General features: G+C 40.8%; 1 protein-coding gene across 4 annotated transcripts in view; it reads right to left on the minus strand.

Annotated features, from left to right (window-relative positions):
* The window catches only part of FAM13A (family with sequence similarity 13 member A), a 357,629-nt gene that overhangs the window by 208,638 nt on the left and 139,449 nt on the right, over positions 1-9,542 (minus strand). For all 4 annotated transcript variants that reach the window (XR_003795603.1, XM_029235387.1, XM_029235388.1 and 1 more), the window contains exon 5: positions 8,755-8,908. Coding sequence is in view for 3 of the 4 variants with exons in the window: in XM_029235387.1 (XP_029091220.1) it covers positions 8,755-8,908 (154 nt within the window). In the remaining variant the exon portion in view is untranslated. The remainder of the gene's footprint in view (positions 1-8,754; positions 8,909-9,542) is intronic.

A 9,542-nucleotide genomic window follows, 5' to 3' on the forward strand; every position in this document is an offset into this window, starting at 1 on the left:
GTCGTATATGGCCTTTAGTATGTTGAAGTAGGTTCCCTCTATGCCTACCTTCTGGAGAGTTTTTATCGTAAATGGATATTGAATTTTGTCAAAAGCTTTTTCTGCATCTACTGAGATGATCATATGGTTTTTATTCTTCAATTTGTTAATAGGGTGTATCACATTGACTGATTTGCGTATACTGAAGAATCCTTGCATCCCTGGGATAAATCCCACTTGATTATGGTGTATGATCCTTTTAATGTGTTGTTGGATTCTCTTCGCTAGTATTTTGTTGACGATTTTTGCGTCTGTATTCATCAGTGATATTGGTCTGTAATTTTCTTTTTTTGTAGTATCTGTCTGGTTTTGTTATCAAGGTGATGGTAGCCTCACAGAATGAGTGTGGGAGTATTCCTTCCTCTGCAATTTTTTGGAAGAGTTTGAGAAGGATGGGCGTTAGCTCTTCTCTAAATGTGTGATAGAGTTCACCTCTGAAGCCATCTGGTCCTGGACTTTTGTTTGTTGCAAGATTTTTAATCACAGTTTCAATTTCATTACTTGTGATTGGCCTATTCATATTTTCTATTTCTTCCTGATTCAGTCTTGGAAGTTTATACCTTTCTAAAAATTTGTCCATTTCTTCCAGGTTGTCCATTTTATTGGCATAGAGTTGCTTGTAGTAGTCTCTTAGGATGCTTTGTATTTCTGCAGTGTCTGTTGTAACTTCTCCTTTTTCATTTCTACTTTTATTGATTTGAGTCCTCTCCTTCTTTTTCTTGATGAGTCTGGCTAATGGTTTATCAATTTTGTTTATCTTCTCAAAGAACCAGCTTTTACTTTTATTGATCCTTGCTATTGTTTTCTTTGTTTCTGTTTCATTTATTTCTGCTCTGATCTTTATGATTTATTTCCTTCTGCTAACTTTGGGTTTTGTCTGTTCTTCTTTCTCTAGTTCCTTTAGGTGTAAGGTTAGATTGTTAATTTGAGATTTTTCTTGTTTCTTGAGGTAGGCTTGTATAGCTATAAACTTCCCTCTTAGAACTGCTTTTGTTGCATCTCATAGGTTTTGGATCATCGTGTTTTCATTGTCATTTGTCTCTAGGTATTTTTTAATTTCCTCTTTGATTTCTTCAGCGATCTCTTGGTTATTTAGTAACGTATTGTTTAACCTCCATGTGTGTTTGTTTTTTACGTTTTTTTCCCTGTAATTCATTTCTAATCTCATAGCGTTGTGGTCAGAAAAGATGCTTGGTATGATTTCAATTTTCTTCAATTTACTGAGGCTTGATATGTGACCCAAGATGTGATCTATCCTGGAGAATGTTCTGTGCACACTTGAGAAGAAAGTGTAATCTGCTGTTTGGGGATGGAATGTCCTATAAATATCAGTTAAATCTATCTGGTCTATTGTGTCATTTAAAGCTTGTTTCCTTATTAATTTTCTGTTTGCATGATCTGTCCATTGGTATAAGTGAGGTGTTATAAAGTCCCCTACTATTATTGTGTTACTGTTGATTTCCTCTTTTATAGCTGTTAGCATTTGCCTTATATATTGAGGTGCTCCTATGTTGGGTGCATATATATTTATAATTGTTATATCTTCTTCTTGGATTCATCCCTTGATCATTATGTAGTGGCCTTCCTTGTCTCTTGTAACATTCTTTATTTTAAAGTCTATTTTATCTGATATGAGTATTGCTACTACAGCTTCCTTTTGATTTCCATTTGCATGGAATATCTTTTTCCATCCCCTCACTTTCAGTCTCTGTGTGTCCCTAGGTCTGAAGTGGGTCTCTTGTAGACAGCGTATATATGGGTCTTGTTTTTGTAACCATTCAGCAAGCCTGTGTCTTTTGGTTGGAGCATTTAATCCATTCACGTTTAAGGTAATTATCGATATGTATGTTCCTATGACCATTTTCTTAATTGTTTTGGGTTTGTTTTTGTAGGTCCTTTTCTTCTCTTGTGTTTCCCACTTAGAGAAGTTCCTGTAGCATTTGTTGTAGAGCTGGTTTGGTGGTGCTGAATTCTCTTAGCTTTTGCTTGTCTGTAAAGCTTTTGATTTCTCCATGGAATCTGAATGAGATCCTTGCTGGGTAGAGAAATCTTGGTTGTAGGTTCTTCCCTTTCATCACTTTAAGTATAGTCCATGCCACTCCCTTCTGGCTTGTAGAGTTTCTGCTGAGAAATCAGGTGTTAACCTTATGGGAGTTCCCTTGTATGTTATTTTTCATTTTTCCCTTGCTGCTTTCAATACTTTGTCTTTAATTTTTGCCAGTTTGATTACTATGTGTCTTGGTGTGTTTCTCCTTGGGTTTATCCAGTATGGGACTCTCTGTGCTTCCTGGATTTGGGTGGCTATTTTCTTTCCCATGTTAGGTAACTTTTGGAATATAATCTCTTCAGATATTTTCTCAGGTCCTTTATCTCTCTGTTCTCCTTCTGGGACCCCTATAATGTGAATATTGGTGTGTTTAATGTTGTCCCAGAGGTCTCTTAGGCTGTGTTCGTTTCTTTTCATTCTTTTTACTTTATTCTGTTCTGTAGCAGTGAATTCCACCATTCTGTCTTCCAGGTCAGTTATCCATTTTTCTGCCTCAGTTATTCTGCTATTGATTCCTTCCAGTGTAGTTTTTTTTTTTCAGTTATTGTATTGTTCATCTCTGTTTGTTTGTTCTTTAATTCTTGTAGGTCTTTGTTAAACATTTCTTTCATCTTCTCAATCTTTGCCTCCATTCTTTTTCCGAGGTCCTGGATCATCTACACTATCATTATTCTGAATTCTTTTTATGGAAGGTTGCCTATCTCCACTTCATTAAGTTGTTCTTCTAGGGTTTTATCTTGTTTCTTCATCTGGTACATAGCCCTCTGCCTTTTCATCTTGTCTATTTTTCAGTGAATGTGGTTTCTGCTCCACAGGCTGCAGGACTGTAGCTCTTCTTGCTTCTGCTGTCTGCCCTCTGGTGGATGAGGCTATCTAAGAGGCTTGTGGAAGTTTCCTGATGGGAGGGAATGGTGGTGGGTAGAGCTGACTGTTGTTCTGGTGGGCAGAGCTCAGTAAAACTTTAATCCGCTTGTCTGCTGATGGGTGGGGCTGGGTTCCCTCCCTGTTGGTTGTTTGGCCTGAGGCAACCCAACACTGGAGCCTACCCGGGCTCTTTGGTGGGGCTAATGGCAGACTCTGGGAGGGCTCACACCAAGGTGTACTTCCCAGAACTTCTGCTGCCAGTGTCCCTGTCCCCATGGTGAGCAACAGCTGCACCCTGCTTCTGCAGGAGACCCTCCAACACTAGCAGGAAGGTCTGGTTCAGTCTCCTATGGGGTCACTGCTCCTTCCCCTGGGTCCCCATGTGCACACTACTTTGTGTGTGCCCTCCAAGAGTGGAGTCTCTGTTTCCTCCAGTCCTGCCGAAGTCCTGCAATCAAATCCCGCTAGCCTTCAAAGTCTGATTTCCTAGGAATTCCTCCTCCCGTTGTCAGACCCCCAGGTTGGGGAGCCTGACGTGTGGCTCAGAACCTTCACTCCACTGGGTGGATTTCTGTGGTATAAGTGTTCTCCAGTTTGTGAGTCACCCACACAACGATTATGGGATTTGATTTTATTGTGATAGCACTGCTCCTACCATCTCATTGCGGCTTCTTTGTCTTTGCATGTGGGGTGGCTTTATGGTGAGTTCCAGTGTCTTCCTGTTGATGATTATTCAGCAGTTAGTTGTGATTCTGGTGTTCTCGAAAGAGGGAGCGAGAGCATGTCCTTCTACTCCACCATCTTGAACCAATCTCCAAGGAAGTCTTTTAAAATATAGGTTTTAGAGCCCTGCCTTGAGTTTTCTGACTCCGTCTGGGTCACCAGGTGCATGTGATAACGGGCCAGGTGTAGAATTCTCCTGCCTGGATGAGAGGCTATGAGGAAGCACCAGTGAGGGTGGGAGAGATTTATGAGATACTTAAGCAGCAGAATGAACAGGTGACCTTCAAGGGCAAGGAAAGATGATGAGACAATCCACAGGACATGCAGGTACAGGTGAGCATTAGGTAGTTAGATATAGATGTAGGGTTTGCCAGGGAGAGCTCTAGACTGAAGGCCTACGAATGAACCTAGGAAATAATGTTTAAATCTGACTCAGAAGGAAGAGACCTCAAAGGAAATGGAAGAGAGGCCAGAGAAATAGAAAGATAAGAACAATTCAAAATTCATTCAAGCATGTAATGGGGAAAGTTTGGCTTGTGGACAGAGCATAAAGGGCCTAAATTCCAAGAAAATAAGTTTTGATTGTATATTGTCAGCAAAAGTGGGGGAAAGCAAAACAATAACAGCAAACGGTTTGCTTACTTGAGTCAAGACTATGCTATGATCAGGTTTGTTTTGGGGGAACATCATTCTATCACTGGTAGAAAGGAGATGGAGAGAGGGTGAGTCTAGAGGTGGGAGAACAGCTTGAAATTGTGTGGCTGTAATAAGGGCCTAATCTAAAGCACTGGGGGGTGGGGTGGACACAAGACACCCGTTTCAAGAGCGATGTCTAAGGCAGAATGTGAGTCCCAGCGGGAATGGTAAAGGTGGAGGAGTTAAGGGCAAACTAAGGCTTCCAGCTTGGCAGACCGGTGGCCGGCAAACTAAGGTTGGAGAGGGTAGAACATAGACAAAGTTTTGGTGATGATGTTGTGAGCGTGAGCAATTTCAGGCACCATATGGTTTTTCATGGGTAGTGAGAAATATGGCTCTATTGCTCTGCCAATAGGTTGAGGCTAGGAGTTATGAGTTAGAAGTCATCAGCAGTATGGGGACTGAAGTAAAAGACAGTCACCCAGGCAGACACATATTTAGTGAAAATAAGCGACGACCAGTGGTGATTGTCAGGAGAGGGTGCACACAGTACTCAGAATCAGATCTAATGCTACAGATGCTGCCTGATCTACACCAAGTGCAGGGAGACATACATTCTTTAATCTAAATATTACTCAGTATACTCAGTGAATCAATCAGTTTGTTTTTTGTTTTTTTGGCAATCACATCACACTGACATTTCATACTGTGTTAGAAGTTAACTAAAATCCATGCATATTTTAATTGAACTATTATTAATTAATTTTGGTCTCCTCTTGACCATGGACCTAAGTAGAGGACTTTCCAATTATACTGATTCCATCAGACGTGATGCTTTTGTTGCAAGAAAGAGACTACTGCGCTAAAAGTAGTTTATCCTATGATGACATTTATTTCCCTCTCATAACTGTAAGTCCAGAGGTATGTGTGCTGAGGGTTGGCTCAGCAGATGAGCAACGATGAGGAACTGAGTCTTTTTCCTCCTTTAGCTGCCAACCTCAGTGTGTCAGCGGTACATTCATCAAGGGCAAAAGGTGATGGTGGCAGCGCCCCGCATTCTGCTTTCATATGAGAACATCTGATAGCAGGATGGGAGCAGGGGCATGTTGACCCAGAGGCCTACTCTCTTTCTTTTTTATTAAAATTTAAATAATAATTTACATACAGTAAAATGCATACATTTTAGGTGTACAGTTGAAAGAGTTTTGACAAATGCATACACCCATATAACCCACTTCCCTATTGAGAACATTTTCATCACCCCAGACGGCTCCCTGGGGTACTTTCTTCGTCAGTCATCACCACTGCTGCCACCCCAAACCCCACCCAGAGGCAACCACAGCTCTGATCTCTTAAATCATTCTCTTTTTGGTAATCAGGAATGAAAATATTTCCCAGAGCCCTCTGCCCCCAGCACACTTTCCCTTACATCTCCTTGGCCCGAACTGGGTCACAGCTGACCTTTAAGTCAATCACTGACTAAAGAAGATAGTATTATAGACCATTTATGACTCATCCATCTGTTGGGGCCCGTCTGACCTAAGCACACTGCTGCAGACCCAAATACAACTGGGTTTTGGGGGTTTTTTTACAGCAAGAAAGAATAGGGAAAGGGCTATATACACACACACCATTTTGTTGGTCTACATATCCAGCCATCCAGTGTCTGACCTATTCTTCCAGCTTTATTTCACTCACAGAAGTGCTAAGTATGTGCTCGTTCAAGCCAATGATTAAAATACTGAGAATGACACAAACAAATGTAGAGACCTCCCCTGAACTGAACAGCAATCTATGTTCCAACACTCTGGTCAAAGTTCTTCATCCTGGTCCAAATGCAACCAAATCTGTATTTGTCTGGGTCCCCAATTTTCATTTAGCCCACAAGGGTATCATGAGAATGTCATCCAACACTTGGGCTCCTACACTGGGGCACACAGAGGTGTGTCAGTGGATAGGTTTAGTACTTTTTCCCTCTAAAAGCCCTTTTCTCTGTCTCAGTGTTTTATGAGCCTCAGATTATTCTCAGCTATTTCGAGTCTCTGTCACTGTTGTGTATTTATCACTTGTTCTGTGCCTGTTTACTCTTTTTGTATACATCCTTCTAAAAGCTGAGCTCACGAGAATGATACCTTGTTTTTCTTAGCTGCTCTTCCATTCTTCCTATTTTTCAGTATGTTAATGATATCACTGTGAACCTCCCAATCCCTTTTCAATCCAGCTTCCTTTTGGCTTATATCTAATGTTTCTACGGTCTTAGGAATTTTAGAAAAATCTGCTTTCTAAACAATGTCCAGGTTTACATATCTAACCATGGCTAGCACATTCTTTATTGTTATGGATCTTAAAATGACCCTGGTACAGCCCATTAAACTAATTTCCATAACTTCCATTCAATCCTTATTGGTTATAATTAGGTCCAGAAAACCATGCTTCCTTGTTGCATTATTTACCATCTCACAGGTAAGACTATCAGCAAGATCAGTAAAAAAACTGCATCAAGTGCTTCCCTGGTGGCGCAGTGGTTGAGAATCCGCCTGCCAATGCAGGGGACACGGGTTCGTGCCCCGGTCCGGGAAGATCCCACATGCCGCGGAGCGGCTGGGCCCGTGAGCCATGGCCGCTGAGCCTGCGCGTCCGGAGCCTGTGCTCCGCAACGGGAGAGGCCACAGCAGTGAGAGGCCCGCGTACCACACACAAACAAAGAAAACCGCATTAAGTATTCTGCTTTAACAGAATGATGCTTCAGAGTATAGACATGGAGTCCCCAATGATGACATTTATCTGCCTCTAGGCCAGATTTGAAACTTGCATTAGGAGAGTAGCAGTCATATTCATCCACCTACGATATCTGCATTTGACTCCCTCAGTGTTTTCAGTTTATGTATCTTGTACTCTCATGCTTAAACCTAGTAGCTCAAGGATTTCCATGCTGGGCACTCTTCCAAAGATCTCAACAGGTGTTATTTTATTTCTACAGCATGGAAGCTCCTGTTGGTGTATTCTAGTGATTATTTGTATCTCAGCAAGTTTGTCTTGCTTAGGACATGATATTTATCTATTTTCATTCTATTTTAGGTTTACCATATTATCTTACCAGCCCTAGTTAAAACGTATATGTGTTAAAGTGTTTATCCGTGACATAGCTGAAACAAAGTCAGTCACCTTTTAATATTTTAAAAAGAGACCCTTTGCAAAGCACTATAGGAGTCAGATAAACATATTTAAGGTAGATTTTTTTCTATTTAGAAAATTATTTTAATTTTTCATAGAAAAACTGATACAAGTTACTTTGTTTTAATATTCTCTTGTGAATCACTGATATTTTCTCAGCTACCACATTACCTCCACTTTATGCTACATTTGATATTCTCCAAAGTAGCTCATTTTATCTGAGCATTGTTCTTCCTTTTCCTCAGATTTCAGTTTAAAGTTCTCTTTATCAGGTTGGCAAGATTCTTGTCAAATGCATTCCTCTCATACGTATGCTGTCCCCTATAGGGAGTCTGTTGTATTCACACATGAGCCCTAGTTAAGAAAACCTCATTTCGGTCTTTGCTGTTTTGGTTGGGTGCTACACGATACCGCTTACCGTTCATTTCTTCTTCAAAGTCATGCCTCAACTGGAAGAAGAAATGAAAATAGCCCTTCACTGCCCAAACCAAGTGCCATATGAACAACAAGAGTATAGTGTGGTCTGTCAATGTGATAAGTCTCAGGAAACCTCCTGAAGGAACCTCCCATATCAGTTCCATCAAGATTTACCTCAATATGAATGAGAAAGAAATAAGACGCCTTCCCTCTAGTCCCTACCTGAAGGACTGGCTTTGGATGTTTATCCTCTGACTCTCAGTTATAAATCTTTAGAGAACTACATGCATTAACCTAATGTGTAAAAGATATGTTATAAATTATCAGCCAATGATAAAAAGATTTAGATAGTATTGTCAAGATTCCTCTATAGGTTTTAAAACTAGCCTCCTTTACTGGTGACAGTTACCAAGGACCACATATGTGGGACTTACAGTCGCCAAGTTGAACTTGGAAGTGTGCCAGGAACAAGAGAGACAAAAAGACATAGTAATACTGTCTTCAGGAATCCACAGTCTACTTGGTAACCTAACACTGCTGGACACAGACCTAAGCACGTATCCCTGCTGTTAACACCAGGTGCACCCAACTGACCATACCTCTGGGTTCATGTAAGTGCTTCTGAGATGATTTTATAGCAGTAAGGAAACATCAATCCACAATTATTCTCCAATCTTAGAAGAATATATATCAGTTTAACAGACACTTGATACAAAGAATAGATTTCGTAAAAAGAATTCAACGTAGGAATACTAATCTGAAGGTATATCCATAAGGAATATTTATAACAAGAGATTAAATATCTTCCATTAAAAACAGAGCAATACTGAAAATTAAACACCAAAGTTACTTACTTTTACTATGATAAGCCTCGCTCGGTTTTCACACCTCTGGTTATCATTTTCTACATACTCCACTTCAAACAGGGTATTATAATTTTCTAATATTTTAGCCATTATCTTGTTGCAGAGGTCTTGCTCTTTCATGCCTTCAAGCCCAGGAGACACACTAGAAATAAGGGGGAAAAACTGAGAGGAATTACTTTGTAAAAACACAACTGGCAGCACAGCTGACTCAGGCTTATACTTTGATCTTTCCTGAACGATGGATCAGCCTCCTTATAAATACACACGGGATTTTAAATAAGTTCTACGGTGACACACAGGATGTTGTTGGGACAACTGGCAAGTTCCCAAGATCTGAATTAATAACTTGTGCTGAATAAGAAAAGTACATGTTGCTCAGGAAGAGGGCACAGGTTAACGTGAGTGCCATCGATAATGCTTTATACATATTAGAAATTGCTGCATATAAAGTAACATTTATAAAAAAGTAAAAGCTAGAGAGAGACCTTCAAGATGGCGGAAGAGTAAGACGCGGAGGTCACCTTCCTCCCCACAAATACATCAGAAATACATCTACACGTGGAACAGCTCCTACAGAACACCTACTGAATGCTGGCAGAAGACCTCAGACCTCCCAAAAGGCAAGAAACTCCCCACGTACCCGGGTAGCGCGAAAGAAAAAACAAAACAGAGACAAAAGAATAGGGACGGGACCTGCACCAGTGGGGGGGGGGGAGCTGTGAAGGAGGAAAAGTTTCCACACACTAGAAGCCCCTTCGTGGGCGGAGACTGCGGGT

This window comes from Monodon monoceros, unplaced genomic scaffold (assembly GCF_005190385.1).
Source record: "Monodon monoceros isolate NGI ecotype Baffin Bay Population unplaced genomic scaffold, NGI_Narwhal_1 Super_Scaffold_20, whole genome shotgun sequence".
In the NCBI taxonomy this organism is placed as follows: Eukaryota; Metazoa; Chordata; class Mammalia; order Artiodactyla; family Monodontidae; genus Monodon; species Monodon monoceros.